General features: G+C 37.1%; 1 protein-coding gene across 1 annotated transcript in view; it reads right to left on the reverse strand.

Annotated features, from left to right (window-relative positions):
* LRIG2 (leucine rich repeats and immunoglobulin like domains 2) overlaps positions 1 to 26,073 on the reverse strand; it is a 64,854-nt gene that overhangs the window by 14,408 nt on the left and 24,373 nt on the right. The window contains exons 2-12 of the mRNA XM_058716178.1: positions 17,986 to 18,051; positions 16,099 to 16,173; positions 15,786 to 15,920; positions 15,140 to 15,283; positions 14,879 to 15,022; positions 14,000 to 14,143; positions 13,651 to 13,794; positions 11,247 to 11,327; positions 10,030 to 10,101; positions 9,824 to 9,892; positions 4,947 to 5,110 (exon numbers count right to left, since the gene is read on the reverse strand). Coding sequence (XP_058572161.1) covers positions 4,947 to 5,110; positions 9,824 to 9,892; positions 10,030 to 10,101; positions 11,247 to 11,327; positions 13,651 to 13,794; positions 14,000 to 14,143; positions 14,879 to 15,022; positions 15,140 to 15,283; positions 15,786 to 15,920; positions 16,099 to 16,173; positions 17,986 to 18,051 — 1,238 coding nt within the window. The remainder of the gene's footprint in view (positions 1 to 4,946; positions 5,111 to 9,823; positions 9,893 to 10,029; positions 10,102 to 11,246; positions 11,328 to 13,650; positions 13,795 to 13,999; positions 14,144 to 14,878; positions 15,023 to 15,139; positions 15,284 to 15,785; positions 15,921 to 16,098; positions 16,174 to 17,985; positions 18,052 to 26,073) is intronic.

Consider the following 26,073-nt stretch of genomic DNA (forward strand, 5'->3'; position numbering starts at 1 on the left):
CTTATTCAGAGACATGTGCTGAACCGGAACCCAGGTTTTCAGACTTTAGGGTTTAGCACCACTTTCTACTATCCCTTACAGTCACGTATGCTTAGAATGTCCTTCCTTAAGTATTACCAGTTACAGGGAAAAAAGAAAAACCCAGATTCGAATTTCAAGACAAGTTCTAATCCTATTAGCTCTTGTGTATACACAGAGCTTACATATAAAAATATGTATATAACAACACTCATTCTTTTCCGTGCCAATATAGAAAATAGGGATTATGATTCTATTATATTTTATGGGGAGTAACAACCATAATATACTTTGTATGTGGGTAACTCTCACCTAAAATAGTGAGAAATATCAAACATGTTAAATGTCCAACTGAAGACTGGCTTAGGACTGGCTAATATACTACGATTCATAAATAATATGTCATTAATATGTAAAAAAAAAATAAGCATTTTGTGGGCCTGAACTTCCAAGTGTCCTCAGTATCTTTAAGGAGATTATAAAAACAGATCTGGCCATACATGGGTATCTAAATGATCAGATACTAGAGACATGCAACACAAACACACTGATCTAAAAGTTCTGCTGCCAAGGCTAAGAATCAGTTATTCCACTTTAAACGAAATGTAAGTGTAAAGGAAAAATGTCCAAGCTTGAGAAAAGAACAATATAGATATATACTTGAAATTATGAGTGTCAGAATCATGACAACTTTTCCATGACTGTCCGCCTTTCCCCTCCAAAAAATGCCAACACCTTAGTCTTAAGAAACTGCATGAAAAACAGGAACAACATGAACCTAGTATATTCATACATTGCTGGTGACAACTTAACAAGTGCTATCTTTCTGTAAAATACCTGGTAGCACTTTTTAAGATCTACTTTAAAAAAAATCATTACTTTTTTGTTTCAGGAATCTTACTACTGGAAATTTATTTTAAGGTTAACAACTCCCTAAAAGTGAAGGCCTACATTCATAAAGATGCTATTATACTGACATTAAAAATGATCACTGAAGAACACAAGAAAGGAAAAAAACTACTTATGATATACTAAGTCAAAGAACAGAAAATTTAACCTACGATTAACAACAATATAAAAATTTTAGAGAAGAACACAGAGAAATGGAAATGGTGAGAAAGCATTCTGGTTTAATTTCTTTTTTTTTTACTTTTGTTATTAAGATAGTGTGTACTATGCATCTTTTCTGACCACAACGCTATGAAATTAGAAATCAACCACAAGAAAAAATCTGGAAAGAGCACAATACATAGGGGTTAAATAACATGCCATTAAAACAACGAATGGGGGGCACCTGGGTGGCTCAGTCGGTTGAGCATCCAACTCCAGATTTCAGCTCAGGTCATGATCCCAGGGTCATGGGATTGAGCCCCGTGCCAGGCTCCACGCTGAGCATGGAGCCTGCTTAGGAATCAATCTCTCTCTCTCTCCCCCCTTCTCTCTGTCCCTCTCCCCCTGTCTCCCACTTGTGCTTTCTCTCTCTAAAATTAAAAGAAACAAAGACAAAACAAAACAAAAACAATGAATGTGTCAGACCACATGGCTGGCTCAGTTGTAGAGCATGCAACTCTTGGTCTCAGGGTCGTTAAGTTTTAGCCCCACCCTGGGTGTAGAGATTACTTAAAAATAAAATCTTTACACGAGTGAATGAATGAATGAATGAATGAGTTAACGAAGAAATAAAAAATTACACGAAAACAAATGAAAATGAAAACACAAGCGTCCAAAAACTTTGGGATGCAGCAAAAGTGGTTCTAAGAGGGAAGTTTATAGCAATACAAGCCTACCTCAAGAAGCAAGAAAAATTTCAAACAAACAACCTAACCTTACATCTAAAGGAACTAGAAAAAGAAGAAAACCAAAACCTAGCAAAAGGAAGGAAACAGTGCCGATTAGAGCAGAAATAAATGACATACAAACTAAAAAAACAATAGATCAATGAAACCAGGAGCTGGTTCTTTGAAAACCAATAAATTGATAAACCTCTAGGCAAGACTCATTAAAAAAAAGAAGACCCAAATAAACAAAATTACTAATTAAATAGGAGAAATAACAATCAACACCACAGAAATACAAATAACTGTAAAAGAGTATTATGAAAACCCGTATACCAACAAATTAGATAACTTAGAAGAAACAGATAAATTTCCAGAAATATACAATCTACCAAAACCAAAGCAGGAAGAAATACAAAATTTGTACAGACTAATTATCAGCAATGAAATTGAATCAATAATCAAAAACCTCCCCAAAAACAAAAGTGCAGGACTAGACAGCCTCACAGATGAATTGTAGCAAACATTTAAAGAGGGGTTAATACCTATCTTTCTCAAACTATTCCAAAAAATACAAGAGGAAGGAAAACTTCCAAATTCATTCTACAAGGCCAGTATCACCCTGATACCAATTAAAGACACTATAAAAAAAGAGAACTACAGACTACTATCTCTCATGAATATAGATGTAGAAATCCTCAACAAAATATTAGCAAACCAAATCCAAGAATATATTTTAAAAAATCATATACCACAACCAAGAGGGATTTATTCCTGGGATGCAAGCATGGTTTAATATTGACAAAACAATCAATGTGATGCATGACATCAATAAGAGAAAGGAAAGCAATCATATGATCATTTTAATAGATGCAGAAAAACCATTTGACAAAGTACAACATCCATTCATGAAAAAAACCCTCTGTAAAGTAGGTTTAGAGGGACTATATCTCAACATAATAAAAACCTTATATGAAAAACCCCACTCAGCATCATACTCAATGGTGAAAAAGTGGAAGCTTTTCCCCCAAGGTCAGGAACAAGACACGGACGTCCACTCTCACCACTTTTATTCAACAGACTACTGGAAGTCCTAGCCACAGTAATCAGACAATATAGAGAAGTAAAAGGCATCCAAATTGGTAAGGAAGAAGTAAAACTTTCACTATTTGTGGATGACATGATACTACATATAGAAAACCCTAAGGACTCAACCAAAAAACTACCAGAACTGATAAATGAATTCAGTAAGTTTGCAAGATACAAAACCAATGTACAGATATCTGTTCCATTCCTATACACTAATAATGAAGCAGCAGAAAGTGAAATTAAGAAAACAATCTCATTTACTATTGTACCAAAAATAATACAACATCTAGGAATAAACTTAACCAAAGAGGTGAAAGACCCGGACTTTGAAAAGTGTAAAACACTGGTGAAAGATATTCAAAGAAATGGAAAGACATTCCATGCTCATGTGTTAGAAAAATATTGTTAAAATATCTATACTACCCAAAGCAATCTACACATTTAATGCAATTCCTATGAAAATACCAAGAGCACCTTTCACAGAACTAGAACAAACAATCCTGAAATTCGAATGGGACTGCAAAAGACCTCAAGTAGCCAAAGCAATCTTAACAAAGAGAAACAAAACTGGAGTATCACACTGCAGAGTTCAAGTTATATTACACAGTGGTAGCAATTAATATGGTACTGACATAAAAACAGACATATAAATCAATGGAATAGAACAGAAAACCTAGAAACAACCCCACAAATATATGGTCAATTAATCTTTGACAAAGGAGGAATGAATATACCATGGGAAACAGTCTCTTCAACCAATGCTGTTGGAAAAACTGGACAGCTACATAGAAAAGAATGAAATTGAAAATCGAATCACTTTCTGATACCATACACAAACATAAACTCAAAATGGATTAAAGACCTAAAATGTGAGACCTGAAACCATAAAAATCCTTGAATAGAGCACAGGCAGTAACCTCTTTGACACTGGCCACAGCAATATTTTTTCTAGATATGTCTCCTGAGGCAAGGGAAACAAAAGCAAAAATAAACTATTGGGACTACATCAAAATAAAAAATTTTTGCAGAGCAAAGGAAACCATCAACAAAACTAAAAGGCAACCTACTGAATGGGAGAAGATATTTGCAAATGACATATCTGACAAAGGGTTAATATCCAAAATATATAAAGAATTGATACAAGGGCATACTCCCAAAACAAATAATCCAATTAAAAAATGGGCAGAAGACATGAAAAGACATTTCTCCAAAGACACACAGATGGCCAACAGACACATGAAAAGATGCTCAACAGCAGTCATCATCAGGTAAATGCAAACCAAAACCACAATGAGATATCACCCCTACACATGTCAGAATGGCCAAAATCAAAAACACAAGAAATAACAAATGTTGGCGAGGATGTGGGAATTGCACTGTTACACTGTTGAGGAAGTGCAAACTGGTGCAGCCATTGTGGAAGAAGACAGCATGGAGGTTCCTCAAAATATTAAAAACAGAACTACTCTACGATCCAGAAATCACACTACTAGGTATCTACCCAAAGAATACAAAAACACTAACTGAAAGGGATACATGCACCCCTATGTTTACTGCAGCATTATTTACCACAGCCAAATTATGGAAGTAGCACAAGTGTCCATTTATAATGAATGAATAAAGAAGATGTGATACATATACACAATGGGGTATTATTCAACCATGAAAAACAATGAAATCTTGCCATCTGCAATGACATGGATGGAGCTAGAGAGTATAATGCTAAGTGAAATAAGTCAGTCAGAGAAAGACGATTACCATATGATTTCACTCATGTGGAATTTAAGAAACACAACAAGCAAGCAAAGTTTAAAAAATAAAAGAGAGAGAGAGAGAGAGAGAGAGAGAGAGAGAGAGAGAGAGAAACCAAGAAACAGATTCTTAGCTATAGAGAACAAACTGATGGTTACCAGAGGTGGGGGGAGAGGTAGGGGAGATAGGGGAAATAGGGGATGGGGATTAAAGAGTATACCTATCATGATGAAAATATAACAATAATAAAATAAAATAATAAAAAAGACAGTAGATGTACAGTATACAAAATTTTAAAACAAAAATACAAACCGCAGACAAAATCTTTCAGATCCACATTCAGGATGCTCTGCCCTGCTAGCCATTCAGGGTGTGCACAGCTTACATTCACAGAATGTTGGAAGTTATTATCAACCAGCCACTGAAGCAACCACTTCAAATGACAGTCACAGAGTAAGCTGCTTGTGTTCAGAATCCTGCAGAAACAAAGAGGAAAACAAGTACTCTTTACTTTTCATTCTCAGTTTCTTGACTACTGAGAGCTTACTGCGCACCTATGCATTTTTCTCACCAAAAAATGTTTAACCTGAATTGAACCACAAGAAAAACTCAAACTGTCGGCCTCGATTCCTCAAATACGTCAGTGTCATGAAAGACATTAAGAAAAGGTAAAACAAGGGTAAAGGACCTATGTTAGATTAAAGGAGACTAACAAGTCATTACAACCAAATATGGTACATGATTCTTGATTGGAAAAAATATAAGAACACTTTTTGACATTGGGTAAATCTGAGTATGGACTGCAGGTCAATTAATATTACTTTATCAATGTTAATTTCACTAACAGTGCTGTGGCTATATATAGGAAAACACCCTTGTTCTTGGGAAATACATACTGAGATATTTAGGGGTAAATTACGATATCTGCAACTTACTATCAAATGGCTAAGTAAAACAACAGTGTGTGTGAAGAGGAGAGAGAGACAAAGATAGAAAGAGATGGAGAGGGAGAGAGGGAAGGGAGCAGGGGAAGAGAGAAACAGATCACAAATTTAGAAAAAAGTTAACAAGTGGTAAAAAGGGAATATGGCTGTTAACTGTACCTTCTTTTCAATTTTTAAGGTTTAAACTTTTTCCCAGAAAAGTTTGGAGAAAAGTTTACCATACACACTGGAGCACAGAGCATGTCTGTTGTGGAGAGGACAGAACTCTTTTCAAGTTATTTCATCAAGACTGAAAACACTTCACCCTATGACAATGTGTACTGCAACTCAAACTAAGAGGCAGTGAAATTTTGTTTGTTGTCTGTATATAATAGGCCTATAAAACACATCTGAAAAATCAGATAGCTTTTCTCTTACTGACCCATGAATGTCCCATCCACTTGGCAGCAGTGAGAGCAAATGATTTTGAGAACACTGTAACTTGCTTTGTGTGCATCACCAAGATCCTCATCTAGTTTTAAAGTATCTAAGGGGCGCCTGGGTGGCGCAGTCGGTTAAGCGTCCGACTTCAGCCAGGTCACGATCTCGCGGTCTGTGAGTTCGAGCCCCGCGTCGGGCTCTGGGCTGATGGCTCGGAGCCTGGAGCCTGTTTCCGATTCTGTGTCTCCCTCTCTCTCTGCCCCTCCCCCGTTCATGCTCTGTCTCTCTCTGTCCCAAAAATAAATAAAAAATGTTGAAAAAAAAAATTAAAAAAAATAAATAAATAAAGTATCTAAGATTTGATTCCAAAGAAGTTTCAAACAGTCTTCAATGGTATCTCAAAAGCCTTATTTAACTAAGGGTAATTTTACTTAATCAGGCCAAAAGTTACCTTTCAAATGTAATAGGATTCTTAGGTTATATTCATTCACTGACACAGAAATACTTGAGTCTACTATATGTGAGGCACTGTTCTGCGCTGTGGGAATATACGCCTCACAGAACTTACATTATTCATTAGCGCCAAGCAATAAACAAATAAAGGCAAAGTACAGTGTCAGAAAGTAAGTGCCAGCAAGAAAAACAAAGCTAAGGCAAAGATACAGACACAGTAGCTACTGGTTTAGATAAAGTTGTCAGGATAAGATTCTTTGAAGAGAGGGCATTTGGGCAAAGACCTGAAAGGAGCGAGACAGCAAATCACACGAAGACCTGAGGTTAAGAGTGTCGCAGATACAGGAAATTGTGTGCAAAGGCTTTGGGGCAGACATGCCTAGGGTGCTCAAGGCAAAGCAAGGAGGACACTGAGCCTAGAGCACAGTGAGGGAGGGGACAGCGACAGGAACAAGGTCAGAGAGCAAGGCAAGGAGGACCAAGCCATGCAAGTGCTTTGCAAACTGAGAAAAGAACTTAAGGTGTTTTCTCCCTATATGTGATGGGAAGCCAATGGAAGGTTAAGAATAGAGAAGTCACATGGTCTGATCTATGCTTTCTTAGGTATAAGCTGGGCTCATGAGACCTGGACTCAATCCTAATTCTGCTACTTACCTTAGGCAAAATACTTAATGTCTCCAAAATCTCAGTTTCTATTTCTGGAAAATGGGTTTGAGAATGCCTACCTCAAAAAAAAATTTAAATATAGCATTTAGCATAGTGCCTGGACACAGATACCACTGAATTCACATTACTTCCCTTTACTTCTGTTTCTTTTGCATCTTTCCCCCCTCACACACTAACCAACCTGCCCCCAAGCACCTAACAGAGTACCCTGTTAAAACCTCTCAAAAAGATACACACCAAAATATTAATAGTGGTTGTCTTTAAGTAGTGGGCATCTGGGGACTTGGCTCTCCTTGGTTTAACTGTACTTTCTAATGTTTCTACCATGACTACAGAAGTTTAATGCAAAATATTTTTAATTTACATACAACTCTCCCATCTCCACCTAATATTTATGCAAAGCACTGAAGGATACCAAGAAGCATACAGATATATTTTAATAAATGTTGATGTAACAGTATTGTAAATATGACTTAGATTTAAATCAACCAAAAGCAACCAAAATGTCTCAGTAAAAAAGGTACATTAGAGTCTCCTCCACTAGCATTTTGTTCAAACCAATTCTCAAACTACCAAATGACTAAAGAATGAAACTACACTATTTGCTCTCGCCTACTGTCTAAATTACATTTTACACTGAGTTCTCATGACAAGAGTTAAAACTTCATTGGTGGCCCTCAGATTCTCAAGGGCAAAAAAAAAGGTAATTCTAATATATGCACTAGGTTGTACCCTTAAAAATTAAGCCTAGGAGAAATATCTCAAGTATCTCAACAGACCCCACCCCCTCAAAAAAAAGAGCTACCTGAAAGTCTGGCAGAAAATAACTAATGATTATTTCCATAACATTTTTATTTTTATTATTAATATTATTCAACTTTTACTGTGTGCCAGGCTCTGTACTGAGCATCTTCTCAAAACCCTCCAAAGTTTCCTGAGACATTTAGAGGAAAAAAAATCCAAACTTCTCATAACTCATTGAGCCCTACTTGGTCTGGTTCCTGCTTAACTCTCTGACCTCATCTCCTAAGCACTCTTCCTCTCGCTCTCTTCCAACCACACTAGCGTCTCTGCTGTTCTTCAAGCATAAGAAACAAGATTCTACCTCAGGGCCTTTGCACTTGCTGTTCTCTGTGCAGAATGCTCTTCAACTAGTATTCAATGCTTTGCCACTCACTAACTCAAATTCTGTTATCTTCAAAATGGCCTTCCATCACTACTTTATCTAAATAACAATCCCAGGGGCACCTGGGTGGCTCAGTTGGTTGAGCGTCTGACCTCGGCTCAGGTCATAATCTTGTGGTTCATGAATTTGAGCCCCACATTGGGCTTGCTGCTGTCAGCACAGAGACCATTTTGGATTCTGTCTCCGGCTCTCTCTGCCCATCCCCCGCTTGTACTCTCTCTCAAAAATAAACAAACATTTTAAAAAAATAAAAACTAAAATAGCAATCCCCATCACTCTCCATAACTCTGACCCACCTTTATTTTCCTTCAGAACTCTTATTACTTGATGAGAGATATTATGTATCTACTGATTTATTCTTTGACTTCCTTACCAGAATTTATCGTACTATGCTATGAGAACAGAGACTTTGTCTTGTTCACCACTGTGTTTTTACCACCTAAAACAGTACCTTACATAGCAGATGACAATACATATTTCTTGAATGAACAAATTACCTCATTTTATCCTCACATAACTCTAAGAGGTACAAGGCCCATTCTCAAAAGGGAAATTGAGTTTTAGGTTAAATGTTCCCAATGTCCCATAGCTGTAAAGAATGGGGCAGAATTTGAAATCTAGGCAGTTTGAACTCACACACTTCCAGTGCATCTCAAACTACCTGTGATGAAGAACCACTTTTTAAAATTTCCAATCTGTTGTAGATTAATACTTCTATAAAATTCAACAAAAGTATCACAGTAATGTCAAACTGCTCTAAAAGCTTCTGAATGCTTCCTATGAACTTCTAGCCTTATCTCATCATGTACCAGTTTGGGACCACAGTCCTTCCTCTGAGTAGCTTTCAGGCAAGGCAAGATAAATTGCTTTAGTCTACTGATTCTTAACACTGGCTGAATATTCAAATCACCAAAGGTTAAAATGAATACCAATGCCCAACTAACCGCCCCTCCCCCTGGGAAAACCCTAAACATAATTTTTTTAAAAACCATGAATGAAAAAGGGTATAAAGTGTGTTTTTCCACTACAACTATTTAACAGTGTTTGACCATTTTAGTAGCTTGAACACCCATATCAGAAACATCCCCTCTGACCATTATACTGAAAGTGCTAGATTATATGCAACAAATTACCTAATACCTGAACTGTGATCCACCCTAAGGGGATTGGGAACACATTTTTCCAATAATCCAAAAATAAATGGGAGGTCAGGGCGGATAAGGAACAGGAAGATATACAACAAGCACAAGGAACAGTGCTAAGGTCTCTTTAACTATAAGCATTAGCAGCACAGGCAAAACAGAAGGTCTTGGTGCCACAAACTCTGGGCTTTTCAATCTTGGGTTATTTAAAAATTATATCCAGCCACTACAGTAACTGAATATTAACACTTTCTTTTTTTTTTTTTTTCCTGCCTGAATCGTGTGCTTTTGGAAACATATAGGTCACATTCATCATGTTTAGAAACAAGCATAGATAATGATCTAATGATTGGTGACAAAAAGACTGAAGTTACGTACAGTTCTTTCAAGCGAGTCTGAGAGAAAGCATTTTCTTGGATAGACATTATAGCATTGTTGTTCAAATCTCTGAAATGAAGAGAAATGAAACATTACCGGTCACATTTCTACAATTAAGTTATATAAACACTTTAAATGGTCATGAGAACCTCTGCTAATAGCAAAGATTATTTATATACGGAGCAAAATGGATGCAAAATACTTACAGATGCTCAAGGGATTCAAGACCAATGAATGCTTTCTTTGTAATTGACTTAATTTGATTTCCTTGTAAGATTCTGAAATACAAACAGACCTTTCTAATAAAGCCTCCACGAAGCAAAATTTAATTCATTAAAGCAAACATTTACCTATAAAAAGTGAAAATAAGTTTAACATACATTTTTAAGAAAGTTGTAAACCTTTATTACCAACCAATGCAAAACACAGAATGAAGGCTTCTATTAATAGGTTGGAACTCAACGAGGTGCCTGTGAACAGCCATCTGGACCACTGATGGGCTGCTAGTTTTCATATAATAAACTGGATTATAGTCCCAGTTTCTCCCTTCTTAGCAAAAGATCAGGTCAAAGAAATTCAGACAAGTGTAAAGCCTTGGAGAAATTCTCAGGAGAGAAGATCTAAAATCTTGAATTCTCTTGAGAGAATTCCTCTCTCGCTAGATAAATTACCCATAAATCTCTTACGATTAAGAATATTGGGGTGCCTGGGTGGCTCAGTTGGTTAAGCATCCGACTTGTGCTCAGGTCATGATCTTACGGTTCATGAGTTCAAGCCCCACATCAGGCTCACGGCTGTCAGTGCAGAGCCTACTTCAGATCCTCTGTCTCCCCCCTCTCTGCCTCTTCCTCCTGTCTCTCTCCCTCTCTCAAAAATAAATAAATATTTAAAAAAATAAAAGAAGAAGAAGAATACTGGTTCAACTCTGGAAGAACAATTCTAGTTCCATGAATAACTTCTCTTTGAGTGCCCATAAGAAAGCTCTTTCAGTAGAAAGTGTCCCACCAAGGAACACCTGGGTGGCTCAATCAGTTGAGTGTCCGACTCTTGATTTTGGCCCAGGTCAAGATCTCACAGTTCATGGGTTTGAGCTCTGCACTTGGCTCTGGGCTGACAGTGTGGGAGCCTGCCTGGGATCCTCTCTCCCTCTCTCTCTCTGCCCCCTCCTCCAGCTCATGCATGCATATGCATGCTCTCGCTAAAATAAATAAACTTAAAAAAAAAAGTGTCTTGCCACTAAATAAATAAATAAAATTTAAAACCACTGATAAACAAAAAACTTGATAAACAACAGTTTCTTCCTTTAGTGGATGAGTCAAAAGGCTGACTTTCCAGACACAGCAAAAAGACAATCCAATCACATATACAACTGCTTCTTAAAAACACACCTTTGTAAACATACATAAATAGTATAAATACATACAATTTAGTGAGACTTGTGAGTCCTGCAAATGCTTCACTAGCATCTTCTATGGCCCATGAAATTTCATTGTTTCTTAAGTTTCTACAAAAATGTTAGGGAAAGACAGATTAGGTTAGTTAACATGACCATTATAGCACCGGGCATCATCCTGGCATGGCGATGCTAATTTTCATCCTTATTTTAACAGTTATTTACGACAAAGACTTGACTACGGTTTTTAAAGAATGTCTGCAATAAGCAAGCAAGAACTGATTCTCATAAGCAAAGAATTAAGCTGGCCTTGATAAATAAATTAAGCAACCTGGTAAGAGTATTAATCTTCCCAGCTAACAGCCCCTGATTGTGTTAGCATATGTAAAATTATAGTCCGGGTCCTGCAAAAAGCAGGAGGATTTCAAGATGCAGGGGATATGCCTTACAAATGTGATTTTAGACTAATGGGATTTCTGGGTGACCCAATCCTTCCCGCAGGCCCTTAAACCTAAAATGGCTGACAAAGAATTATGTCAGTAGAGAGCTTCATAGCTTGACAGCAATTAAACATGCCCTCTGGGAAGCGACACTGATACACCCATGCGCTAGAGTGATCACTGTTATTTTTAAAAGGAAAAGTATGGATCTTTTAAAATCCACTGTTGCGTCCTCAGAGGAAATGCAATTGTACTACACGATGCCCCGCTGGAAGAAGTACCAGTTATAGATAATCGCTTTTGCTTCCTTAAGTCATCTCATAATAAACACAAAGCTCTTTTCTTAATGAGACATTTAAAGTTGTGTGAGTAACAGGAGATAGGAGATCACGCTTCCTATTTAGCTATATCTTTACTTAAAGTGAAAGCTAACGGGTTCATTTTATTTTACTAAGCGATAAACACTGAAACAACTGACGACTCAACTCTTCAAGACTTTCCTCCATAGCACAGCATAAATACAACTCACTGGCCAAAATCAGTAAGTACTCCAGCAGGAGTATTGATCTAAAGCCAAAATTTCTCAGATCTTATTCTAATTCTGCCTTAACCGTCTCTGTGGCATTAGACAATCATTTATTTCTGCAATTATTTTCCTAAACTTTAATATTAAAAGTAATAATCTGTGGTACTGAAAGAACCTGACTGCCAGTCTTTGAAATGCCAAAAGGCTGCAGCTGCATCTAAGTTCCTGGGTTTAAGCTGGTCTAGGTTCACCTCTAATAATGTAGAAAAAAGAACAACAACAAAAAATCACTTTTAACTTTCCAGGGCCAAATCTGAAGGAAAAAATACCTCATTAAGCTAAAAAAAAAAAAAAAAAAATTCCAATAAACTTGTGCAGGTATATACACACCTTCACAAAACTATCATGCTAACTTTCTCGCTGATGGCTAGGTCTCCAATTTGGGAGCCTGCCTCTTTTCTGAGACCATTTATCAACCCTGAATATGATGACCAAAAAGTCCCCTATTCAGGAACTTTACAATCTACAAATTCTACGAATTAGCCTTTTTCTCTTATTCTGCTCTGTTTGAAATCACTGTATTTCGTTAAAATACCTCTTCTTTCAATTACATTTCATGACAGAGTAAAACATCCAACTTACAGAAACCCAGAATTTTAGAGTGGAAATTGCCTATAGCAACCACTTACTCCTATGCCCCTCCTCCACTGGAGGAAGACAAAAAGAAAATGACACTCACAGAAGGTTAAGTGATTTTGTTTTTCAGGCAGTATGGTAAAAAGCCAGTGTCAAACAGACCTGGCTCATTGACAAGCTGTGTGACTTTCCCCTGAACGCACCTGATTCTGTCTGGTCTCTGAAACTAAGCAGGGTCAGGCCTGCTTAGTACTTGGATGAAAGACCACTTGGGAACACAAGTTGTATAACTTTAAGCAAATCATTTTCACCTCTCTGAACCTCAGCCTCCTAATATGGAAAAGAGCAATAATATCCTGTTATTCTGAAAGCACCTAGCACACATGAGCTCATTGATAAATTTAAGGTTTTTTGTCCAAAGTCATGCAGGAAATTAGCAGCACTGAACAGGGTTCCTGCCATAGCTGTTCCCACTACACAGCCTGCATCCTTCTGAACGAGTAGCAGTTTTGAAAGTAGTTCAAGGTCGGAGGAACAAGAAAATGTGCATTCTTGACTAGCAACCGTGTTTTATTCCATGGTAACTGAAACAAGAGATGCTCCGTTGTTCAGTTGATTAAATTTGAAATTAAAGTACAAACTGAACTGGCTAGAGACAAGTAAGATTTATGTGTGAGGACAGAGACAAATAAGACTGTCTTGCTCCTAAGTCTAAGATAGAAGAACTGCAAAATGTTAACATAAACATAAATGTGCAGCTTATGATTAGTTATTTTAATTTGCTTTACTGTTTTATAAAAATTAGCAAAAAAGAAAAGACAGATGTACTTACAGTGTCTGAAGATTGGAAAGAAACCTAAATACACCGTCAGCAATGTGAGTGACTCTGTTGTCCCCTAAATTCAGTTTCTCCAGTAAGCTCAGACCCACAAAGGCAGATTCATCCAGGCGGGTCAACTGGTTATAGGACAAATCACTAAAAACCGGAAACATGGAAGGTAAGGAATTCATTGTATTTTAATTCAATTTTCCTATTCTCATTCTATTTACATGATAAATTTAGAGCTTTCAACAAACTTCTAATAAAGCAGGATGTTCCATCTCATTATTGGCCATGGGAGTGACTTATCCCAACCTACTCTAGTCTCACAGCCTCCAGCCAAATGCCATCCAGCACTCACAGTTCAGACAGTCTTTGGCAGAACTCCCATGCGTCAGGGCTGATTCTCTCAACAGCATTCTGGCTCACATAGAGCTGTTGTAACATTCGCAAGCCATACAACCACCCCTTGTTCACTTCTGTAAGGTTATTATGCTCTAGTTCTCTGCAGAATTAGAGAAAGAAAGGAGAAAATATGGTTCAGAACAAGACACTGCAATGAGAAGATTCCAAAACTCTTCAAGAGGTCCTGCTCCGTGAGGCCTCTATCTTTGCTAAACCCAAGTAAGCCAACCAATTCTACTTGATAAATATTTAGATTTTACTTAAGATTTATCGCTAGGAGGTAGTAAGACTGTCTAAAATACCAAATCTATAAAATCAACCCACTAAGGGGTTTGATATACCTGTTTGAGGTAAATTCTGGTAATTTTCATTGGCCTCAACATTAAGAAAATAAAAACTTGTTAGACAAAATGCTTGTAAGAATGACGAAAAAAATACCAGTTCTATATAACAAAGCTTAAAGGGGGCGCCCGAGTGGCTCAGTCAGTTAAGCATCTGACTTTGGCTCAGGTCATGATCCCACCCTTCGTGGGTTCGAGCCCTGCGCCGGGCTCTGTGCTGACAGCTCGGAGCCTGAAGCCTGCTTCAGATTCTGTGTCTCCCTCTCTCTCTGTCCCTCCCCTGCTTGGACTCTCTCTGTCTCCCAAAAATAAATACTAAAAACAACAACAACGAAGCTTAAAGAGCTCTGTGTATACTTACTTCACATCAGAGAAGCGAGAAAGAACTAACGTACCTGGGTGTAATTAAAGCAACGATCTTAGCCATTGGGCACTGACAAGTCCCAGTCAGACTCCTTTCCTAACAAGATTCTATTCCAGTTCACAGTACTTACAATTCTTCCATGTTATCCAAGCCAAAAAAAGCTCCATCCTTAAGTTTGCTAATACCATTCCGCTGCATCTTCAAAGACCTTAAGGAGTCAAGCCCTTGGAATGTCAGACCTTCTATCACCTTAATCTTGTTTCTTTTAAGTTCCCTTTAATAAAAATTGTGTAACAGTCAGACCTTTGGTTTGCTGATTTGCTCTAATAATAATTAAAATAATTTAAAAGAAAAGACAACCTTCTTAAAACCCATCTGTTTAGTTACTCACAAGAACTGGAGGTGAGGTAGCTTGAAGATCTTGGGTGGAATCATGCTGATTCTGTTCCTGTTTAACTTTACCACTAGTAAGGAACTAGATAAATTATCAAAGCAACCAGCCTCCAAGATGGTTATCCTATTATTACTCAAATTCCTAAAATAAACAAAAGAACAAAAAAATTTAGTGCAATGGAACATTCTACCACCTGACAGCTACCTGAAGTCTATGACTGACACCCAGCTCTACCACTTAGCAACTATACACAACTTTACAAATCATTTAACTGCTTTGTTTATGCAAGTGCAAAATAAGAATACCAACTTCATTTAGGTTCAAATGGTATGTATGAATACGCTTTGTAAAGTGTAAAACACTATCGCACACGTTAATTATCATTGTATAGGATAAACCACTATTTAACAAACCACTGCTATTTACCTTTTATAAAATTGTTTAGTAAAACACAATCCAGAATTAAATCTCAAAAATTAACCTGCATACTTAATATTTCCTGATAAGAGAAATAACAACAACCTCAAAAAACTGCCCCTAGGTTTGTTTCACATAAGCATATCAAAATCACAATAAATAACAGACATCTCTGGGAAGATAACTATCAATACATAAACATGCACTTTAAAATAAATCTACTTACAGGTATTTAAGCTGCATTCGAGGAAATGAAGATGTCTTGATTTCTGATATTATATTTGAACTGAGATCTAAATTCTCGAGAGCAGGGTAAAACTGAAACGCCTCTGCATTTATTTCTGGGATTAAATTATGGATTCTATTTAAAAAAAAAAAAAAAAAAAAAAAAAAAAAAAAAGACTGTAATGAAGCGACTGACAGAGACCTACCCCAGACCACAAGGATGTTAAATAATCAGGATAGACAAAAAAGCTACCTAAAACAAACATTCTAAAACTGTACTATTCATAATTTAAAAGATCTGAAATCTTACTTACAATGAGAGTTGAGTAATATTAGAGGTTGGTTCTCCAAAATATGGGATTTCTGTTAGCTCATTATAATTCATTTTCCTAGGCAAGGGGGAAAAACAGATTTAAAAGTTTAGAGAGGGAAATGTTGCCTCTTGAGTTCTGGTTTCTGGCTAATAATTATTCTTCAGGATAGGTGCCAAATTTAAAAAGGCCTATGACTCAGAATGAGATAGACTAAATGCATTATGCTGAGAAACTAAAGATTTTAATAAGAAATGCTTTTTCATGGTGTAGATCTATGATTGATACCAATATTTTGCACATGAAGTATTTTTGACTTTTTTTTTTTTTTTTTTTTTTTTAACGTTTATTTATTTTTGAGACAGAGAGAGACGGAGCATGAACGGGGCAGGGGCAGAGAGAGAGGGAGACACAGAATCGGAAGCAGGCTCCAGGCTCTTAGCCATCAGCCCAGAGCCCGACGCAGGGCTCGAACTCACGGACCGTGAGATCGTGACCTGAGCTGAAGTCGGACGCTTAACCAACTGAGCCACCCAGGCGCCCCGCACATGAAGTATTTTTAATCCCAGCAACATCCTTGAATTACATTTCTGACAGCTAATTTCAGTCTTCCTTAAAGAAGAAATAACTAAACCATCCATATCTTTCTATACATCTATTTATAAGATAAAAGCTTTAATTAAGTAAATTTTTAAAATACACACACACGTTTCTTGATATTACTCACAGTTAGAGAGGGTTGCTTGGGACCATGGATGAATCTGCCCACTGAGATATGGACCCTATCATTCATTAATTTTACAGATGACGTGACATGTCACGATCTGATCCTAGCAGCTCTTTAAACATATGGTCTCCCATGTTTTAGTACACATCTAATATAATCACGTTACATTAATCTGGTTTTCAGTCACTGAACAACCTCAATAATCTAGAATACAAAGAAACCAGAAGTAAAAGGCCTCCAAGAAACAAGGTGAAGTTACAAAGTCCATGTAATAAAGCTCATGCATTTCCCATTGACGCGTTTTCAGGACTTTCTTCAGGGCCTATTCTTTCAGCTCATAAGCTTGTCAACTGTTTATTCAGTGCACAGCAGATCAGAACCAGTGAACGGGGCGGGGAAGCAGAGAATGCAAGGACAATGACAGCATGAACAAGTTATCCCAGTCAGAAACAAATTAAACTGATAATATCATTTTAGAAAATTCCCTCCAAAAAACACATAATAATACATTTCAATATTAAAGGAAAAACTTCAGTGAAGTAGAAAATGAAACTATCATTAAGAGACTCTTGGATACTGAGGAACAAACTGAGGGTGGATGTGGGTGGGAGAGAGGGGAAAGTGGGTGATGGGCATTGAGGAGGGCACCTGTTGGGATGAGCAATGGATGTTGTATGGAAACCAATCTGTCAATAAATTATATTTTAAAAAAAGAAAATGAAACTATATTAACCACCACATTACAGACAACAACAAAAAAAATACTGTATTTCATGTAAATCTACTTTAGACATGATGCCTCCATCTTGGACAAGACATAAAAAAGTTTACACAATAGAGCGTTTCACTGGCTCAAATTGGCAAAAAAACAAGCAAAACATATTTACTCTGAAGAGGGGGAAAAAATCTTATTTTTGGTCCCAAGAAAGTAGATAGAATAATATTTCTACACAGTTTGCAACTAATCACCAACCTCTGGCACGATGTCCAGAGTCAGAAATAGTAGCAAAGCCAAAGACAACAGTTTAGGTTTTTAAACAACGTCTTTTAAATTTTTTCCCTCAATTTTTTGATAGCATTTCTGGATTGAACATCCTCAAATGCATAATTCACCATCAAATCTAAGAGTTTAATAAATATTTAAACAAATAAAAATAACTTACACTTCTTGTAATGTTTGAGACTCCAAGCTGATGTTCCAGTTAGACAACCGATTATGACTCAAATCCCTAATGGAGGACAAAAGATCATTCTTAGTTTAGTGTTGGAAAACAGACTTCAAGGGGCGGGGACTAAAACAATCTAAAAGCCCTATCAAATGTGAATTTTAATATGCAAAAAAAGAAAAAATGGTTCTAAGGGATGAATAAATATCTAGATTTCAAAACAGCTATTTTACATTTCACTTTTATGAGCTTTTTATTTATTTTATTTTTTAAAGTTTATTTAGAGGGACAGAGTATGAATGGGAGAGGGGCAGAAAGAGAGAGACAGACACACACACACACACACACACACACACACAGAATCTGAAGCAGGCTCCAGCCTCTGAGCTGTCAGCACAGAGCCTGACATGGGGCTCGAACTCATGAACCGTGAGATCATGACCTGAGCCAAAGCTGGATGCCCAACTGTCATTTTTATGAGTTTTTTAATAAGTAACTAGGGAATACATTCACATGGTTCAATAATCAAAAAGTATAAAAGGAAATACAGTAAGTCTCCCACCCTGTCATCACCCATACAATTTTCCTCCCCAACAGCAACAAATGAAAATATACCATTTCTTGTGCAGCCTGTCAAATATTCTATGCACATACTAGCAAAATTTTATAAAACTGGTGGAATAATTTACACAGTAATGTGCCCTTACTTTTTTCACATAACAATGTATCTTGTAGACAGACCATTCCACAGCAGTATTATAGAGTCCCTTCATCCCTTTTAGTGATTATCTTCTACTTTCTTATAATGGACTATACTTTATATATTTTTGAAAGAAAAAATATACTTTCTTTAAAGTAACATAATATGAATATATAATTTGCATAATAAATATTATAATATGTAATAATATACTACATTATACTTTAGGTGTAAATAAAAGAAGACTGACTTTACAAACAAGATAGTGAGCTTCTGTATGAGAACTGAGGTTGGTCATATCCTTGATAGAGATACGGTCTTCCTAAAAAAAGCAATCTAACTTCAGGGAATAAAAATTCATCTCTAAATTATGTTGATGACGATGACTGTTAGTGGTGGCAGTGGCTAACATTTATTAAGTGGTAGGCACTCTCCTATGTATTTTATACATATTAACTGCCTAAAAATCCACACAACAACCTTATGAGGCAAATCCTTTTACAATTCTCACTTGCCCTAGACAGAAACAGGCAGATAAATAATTTGTCAATCCAAGGTCATACAACTAATCAGTGAGGAAGCCATAAACTTGAGATTCCATCTCACTTCTAGCACGTGGTTTGTCAGATATAGCGGAGATTTCGCTGAAATTAGTCAGGAGTCTAAATATTTAAATAGGCTTTAAAAATTCACCTTGATGCTTCCTGGCATCTTTACAGGGCTGAAGTGGAATCCAGCCCACTCAAGCTGTCTGCCCAAGAGATGTATTATACATTACAATATGGCTAGCAATAGGGACACACTAGAGAAACATTACAGATCACTTTATCTCACTGTGCTACCACAGGGAGTTGACAGATGCATGCAGGTTTGAATGATGTCTCTATCACAGCAGAACAATTGGTTCACAGCTAGATCCGTGTCTGTCCATATGTAAAATTTCAGCCACTTTCACTTAGGAGCTTAATTCACACATAACATAACTAAGCCTAGATGAAGCCATCACTTTTCCACAACAGTTCTAAAACCTTTATTCCAAGGTAACTGGCTGGCATCAGATATCAGCTCAAGGACACTCATGACTAGAGGTGTGTGCTGGGAAACGTGAGAGAAAAATAGGAATTTGCTCCACATAAAAACCTTGTATTTGGATACTTTCATCCAATTCACACTTGCGACTGAACAACACTGAATTTTACACAAAAGATATTTACTGTGGCATTTCAACTAAAGAAGAAATTCAGCTCTTCTAATTTAAGTTAGATAGTCCACTTTCTGCTTCAACATGGTTGGTCTGGCAAGTAGAGAGCGAGTACCATCTGTGTAGCAGGCTAGCACAGTGTGATTTAGTTCCATATCTCATGCTTGCTGAAATTTAATTTTTTCCCTTTCATAGATTAAGACCTTTCATTTTATTTTTTTTTTTAATGTTTATTCATTTTTGACAGAGAGAGAGGCAGAGAATGAGCAGGGGAGAGGCAGAGAGAGAGGGAGACACAGAATCCGAAGCAGGCTCCAGGCTCCAAGATGTCAGCACAGAGCCTGACACGGGGCTTTAACTCACAGACCGCGAGATCACGACCTGAGCTGAGGTCGGACGCTCAACCGACTGAGCCACCCAAGTGCCCCAAGAGCTTTCATTTTAACCATACCCGTGCTTCCAAGGCCTTCCCAAACCCTAATCTCTCTGGCAATGTAACTCTTGACTGTATTCATCTCCTGCAGTTCTCTCATGGAAGTCAATGACAACCAGATAATCGCTTTTAAAGGAAACCATAATTTAAAAAATCTAAAGCAATCGAGTTAACCCAACTTACAGATGGCATAAACTATTTTGTATTAAGTATCAGTGAAAACTGTCCAGTGTCTCTAATGGGGGAAAGATTAATTTTCTCTATCTCTTTGAAGAACTTCTAAAGGCTTTTAAATTTTTTTTTTAATGTTTTATTTGTTTTTGAGAGAGAGAGAGAGAGCGAGCACGAGACAGGGAGGGGCAGAGAGAAAGGGACACACAGAATTCAAAGCAGTCTTTAGGCTCCGAGCTGCCAGCACAGAGCCTGATGCGGGGCTCAAACCCACCAACCGTGAGATCATGATCTGAGCCAAAGTCGATCAGTCAACCGACTGGGCCACCCAGGTGCCCCAACCTCTAAAGGCTTTTTGATAGAATCCAAAGGATACCTGAAATACTCTGGAGCCTCCCTAGAGGACAAAGCTATCTTAAGAATATACACCTCAGATGCCACAAGTGCACTGGCATGGCGCTCGCTAGGGGTGTTGCCTTGCAGAACAGATTGCCTGGGCCCGCAAAAGGATTAATATGCCTTTCTTTGGCTAGAGATTTACAACACTGGCCCTCAATGGAGGAAAAGAAAAAAGAAACAGCTAATTCAAAACCCAAACTCCTATTTTATGGATGTCTGAGCCATGTTCAGACCGTGGTTCTTTGTGTAGGCTGTTCAACTGTGTTGTGCCAGCCAACAGGAGGAAAGGCCAGACTCACAGAAGGGTGTTCATTTAGAAGAAAGCAACACTAATGATCCACAAAACCTCCGGAACTTGTGTTATATCGCCAAAAGCCTAATCAGTTCAGTATTTCCAGTTAATCTACCAAAATAGTGTTTTAATTCTGTGAGATATACACTAGTGATATCCTATTTTGGTGTCAGTTTTTCAATAAAGTTTTGATTATGGATAAAAAAAAAGAATATATGCCTCAGAGGTCAGAACCCCATAATGAGGCTCTGTGGACCCCTTCTGTGACAAATCCACATTAGGTGGAAGTTTAAAAACACTAACAATGAACTACAATACACTCCTAAAATAGTGCTAGCATTGAAAACAACTACAGTAGTTCCCCCAATCCCCTTATCCACGGTATGGCTTTCTGTGACTTCAGGTGTTCACAGTCACCCAGGATCTGGAAGCAGATGATCCTAACACTATGCTGCAAATGCCTGCATCGTTCACCTCACTTCATTTCATCATGCAGGCATTTTATCATCCCACAGCATCATAAGAAGGGTGAGTACAGCACAGTGTTTTGAGAGAGACTGCATTCATTTAACTCTTATTATAGTATATTGTTATAACTGTTTTGTTATTATTGCTGTTAATGCCTTACTGTGCCTAATTTATAAATTTTACCATAGGTGTGTATGTGTAAGAAAAAACATGGTAATATACATAGGGTTCAGTGCTATCCATGGTTTCAGGCAACCACTGGGGGTCTTGGAATGTATCTCCCATGAATAAGGGGGGAGGGGGACTACTATAGTGTGAATCAGTATAACTTTAAGTTATCAAAATACCAGCTGTCTGACTAGAATTATATGGATTGATCTGCTCATCAAGTACCATGTGCCAGGCACTGTGCTAAATGCTAGGGTTACAAGCTGTCAACTTTAGCAACCTTTTTGTCTTTTTTGAAAGCAACATTGATAGTACTCAGGTGCAGTCACTGGAGAACTAAAGATAGATTCAACATCAACTTAACCCTTCCCCCTCTTCCCTGGAAATGGGCAAATTCTTTTATACCTAAATTTCACTCTGGAATTTAATCATGACATGTGAATATGGGAATGCATAGACACATGCTTTCCATAACCATGCCTTTCCTATTTCTTTTTGTAAAGTACTCCAGGGGCGCTTGGGTGGTTCAGTTGGTTATGTGTCCAACTTCAGCTCAGGTCATGATCTCACGGTTCATGGGTTCGAGCCCCAGGTCGGGCTCTGTGCTGACAGCTCAGAGCCTGGACCCTGCTTCGGATTCTGTGTCTCCCTCTCTCTCTCTGCCCTCCCCCACTCAAGCTCTGTCTCTGTCTCAAAAATAAATGCTTTTTAAAAATTAAAAAAAAATAATAAAGTACTCCAAAACAGCTGAAGACTAAAATTGAAAGACTTCTATTATCAGATATAAAACTCCTAGATTATGAGTTTGAATGATTTTTTAAAGTTTCTCATCATCATTCCCAGTGGCCAATCATTAATTCCATTTAGTCTGGATAATAAGCTAATGCTAGTGTTAGGCTTTTTTTTTTTAAAGTGGTAGTCCTGAAATGAAGAAGTATCTTTCAAAAATTTTCACTTTGAATATCCCTAAGATGAACCTGAAGTAATCTAATGCTTGATAAATATAACCTAAAGAGTCTAGCTTTGTAATAGCCAATTATCTTTCCTTTATTTTTAAACACCACTAATATCTGAATATTTATGGATACGATGTTTGGAGAGTAAAGGTCTCACAGAAGGCCTTATCTCAATGTTGTCAACTCAGCTCCCACTCATGCCAATTTACAGGGATGTAGCTGTAATAAGTGATGAATTATTAAAGTTCTTGATATCATGTGGAGCCAGAGGTGCCATTAATGTAGTCGTTTAGTACCATCAGGGTGTAAATAATTTATAGAATGTACAAAGCAATCACAATGCTCTGAGGAGGAAATTAAGGTCTGCAAGGCAATTGCAAAAAAATCCTGCAGCATCAGAGATGCACAGGTTCTCTTCTGCCCGGTCACATGTGTACACTTCTGAGTCATCATCAATCTTTTTTGTTTTTGAGAATCTGCAGCACTAATAGGCTATGCTGTGAACTTCAGCAACAACAATGCTTTAAAAGTGAAAAGGGCCCTTCACTGAAATTAAAAGGATACATCATATCCACTAGTTTGGGTATGACAATGCTACACGGATTTTATCCAGCAAAATTTGCCCTTTTGTGAATGGAAATCACTGTCTTGTTAATTAAAGTATATCTAGCATAATTTATTTTTAAAAATAATACTCAGGATTGACATTACAATCAATCACCATACTGGTTTTAAACAAGTTGATGGCCTTGAGTACTCCTGGAGTATACGAAAGACAAGGATTCCAAAACAACTCTTAAAATTCTGTCTGCTTGTAGGTTTTTCTTCTACTACTACCAGCGTTACACCAAAAGCTATTCCTTCTTGGAACTGTCGGCTTTCTTGTCTGTAACGGTGCTACCTGTGGTTTTTCTAATTCATTGCTTCTAATCAACTGTCATAGGTAGGAAACCCCAATGCATGTTAGAACTATCTGAAATGGGAGTAAATGAGATCTGAGTGAGAGTCTGAGCAGCTCCGTTTATGAAGAAATGCTTCCTGGAAGCATTTTGGTTTTTTGGTTGAACCAGAGATGGCTAGAGATGTTGGGTAAATTATCTTTAGCATAAATGAGATTTTATTATAGCATGAAGCATAATGCAATTCCAAATTAAATAGTCTATCCTTCACTTACATCACTTATTCGTAATACAATGTATATGAATCCAAAAAGTTGGAGGTGGTAAGAAGATGGCAGCATTCATTTCAAGAATCAGAGGCATGTTTTGTTTTCTTCCATTATCTTTTGCTGGATTCTTAATGACTGAAAATGTCGCTTCACTGGAAGGAATACAATTTTAGTATATGTGCTACCGAAGCAAGCACCCATTGGAAGGAATACAACAAAAAACCAGGAAATATGAATTCTACAGTTACACTTAGGAATAGAGTTTCCATGTGCCCAGTTCTGGGCCCCTGGGCAAGGCATTCAACCTGTCTAATCTTCAGTCTCTTCTACATTTAACTGTACCAAACTCACCCAACTGCTCAGATTTAAAAAAAAAAATTATATATATAAAATGCTTAGAAGACAAATGAGCATGTATATAGTAGGCTACTACTGGATGGTCCAGCATTATCACTTTTTCTGAGTATTTATGTATTTTATACACAGATATAATCCACTTCCCAAGCCAATTAATTAATTGGAACTACTCCCCTACATTAACTTAAAAGTAGTAAACTAAATATTGCTTATGAGCTCCAATTTTAAACTTTTTTTTAAATGTTTATTTTTGAGAGAGAGAGAGAGCATGAGCAGGGGAGGGGCAGAGAGAGAGGGAGACACAGATTCCAAAGCAGGTTCCAGGATCTGAGCTGTCAGCATAGAGCCTGATGTGGGGTTTGAACTCAGGAACCGTGAGATCATGACCTGAGCCAAAGTCGGACACTGAACCACCCAGGCACCTAACTCAAATTTTATGAGAAAGATTCCAATAACAAGGCAGTCCACCAAAGGTTTGGTCAAGTTATTGAAATACATACCTATATCACAAGATTTGATGTTTTAGAATAACCCAGTGATCTTTGGATCTATTCTATATATAGACACATAATTATGAAGAGATATCTACCAGGAACTTATTAGAAAAGCAAAATCATAAAATAAAAAGAAACCTAAATATTTATCAAAATGGGATCACTAAAATAACTTATGAAAGTTCCATACAACAGATATTTCTGCAGCAATAACACATTTATTTATGCATGGTACACTATATGGCTTCCTTCATGTGTGTGCATACATATGTGCACACATTTAAAAAAAAAAGAAAAAAGATATATATATGCGTAGAACTTTGAGAAGTATACCCAAGAAACAGTTGACAGTGGGTTTTCCTTAGGTGGGACAAAGGAACTGTTATTTTTCCACTTTATATGCTTTAACAGTTTACTATGGGAAAATATTGTCTAAAATTAAACTCACAAAATCTATCTTCAACCGCGGTGCCTGGGTGGCTCAGTCAGTTAAGTGTACAACTTCGGCTCAGGTCATGATCTCACAGTTGAGTTTGAGCCCCAAGTCAAGCTCTGTGCTAACAGTGTGGAGCCTTAAACCCGCTTATTCTGTGTCTCCCTCTCTCTCTGCCCCTCTCCCACGTGCTCTCTCTCTCTCTCAAAAATAAAATAAAAACATTAATAATTAAAAAAAAAAATCTATCTTCAACCAAGAATGTAACTAGGAAAGATTTTAATTGTTACTCTTCTAAGAAATTAGAATTCTTCCTACAGAATGTTTTTCAGAATAACACCCTAAATTGACCAAATTAGGCTAATTACAAACTGGACAAAAGGAAAAAAAAAAAAAAAAACTAGATGTTTTCTTGTATTCCTAATCAGTAATATACCTCAGAAAGATAGTGGAAAATGCAAACATACTAGACTTAGTTTTTGGACTGATTTATGAAACACTAAACTCCACTGCAGAACCCAGTGAGCAGGTAAAATTTAAGCAAGCAGCACAAAACCATTGCATACTAATAAAATAATAATTCAGCAATTGAAGAACAAATGCTGTTGCTTAGACATGAAAATATATAGAAAGCTATGCATTTTCCATCATCATTAGTAAGCATTTTCTGGGTATCAACTGGGTTCACATCTTTATATCAGATTATTTATGCATTATTGGTGTTATAAAGATTTTTAGGAGTGAATGGATATTAAAACAAGTTATCTTATCATTTACATCATTGATAGAAAAGGAAGGTCTAACCAAAGCCAAGCATTGGCTGGGTTTTTCATTATTAATGTAAT

The sequence above is a fragment of the Neofelis nebulosa genome, chromosome 2 (genome assembly GCF_028018385.1).
Source record: "Neofelis nebulosa isolate mNeoNeb1 chromosome 2, mNeoNeb1.pri, whole genome shotgun sequence".
Classification (NCBI taxonomy): Eukaryota; Metazoa; Chordata; class Mammalia; order Carnivora; family Felidae; genus Neofelis; species Neofelis nebulosa.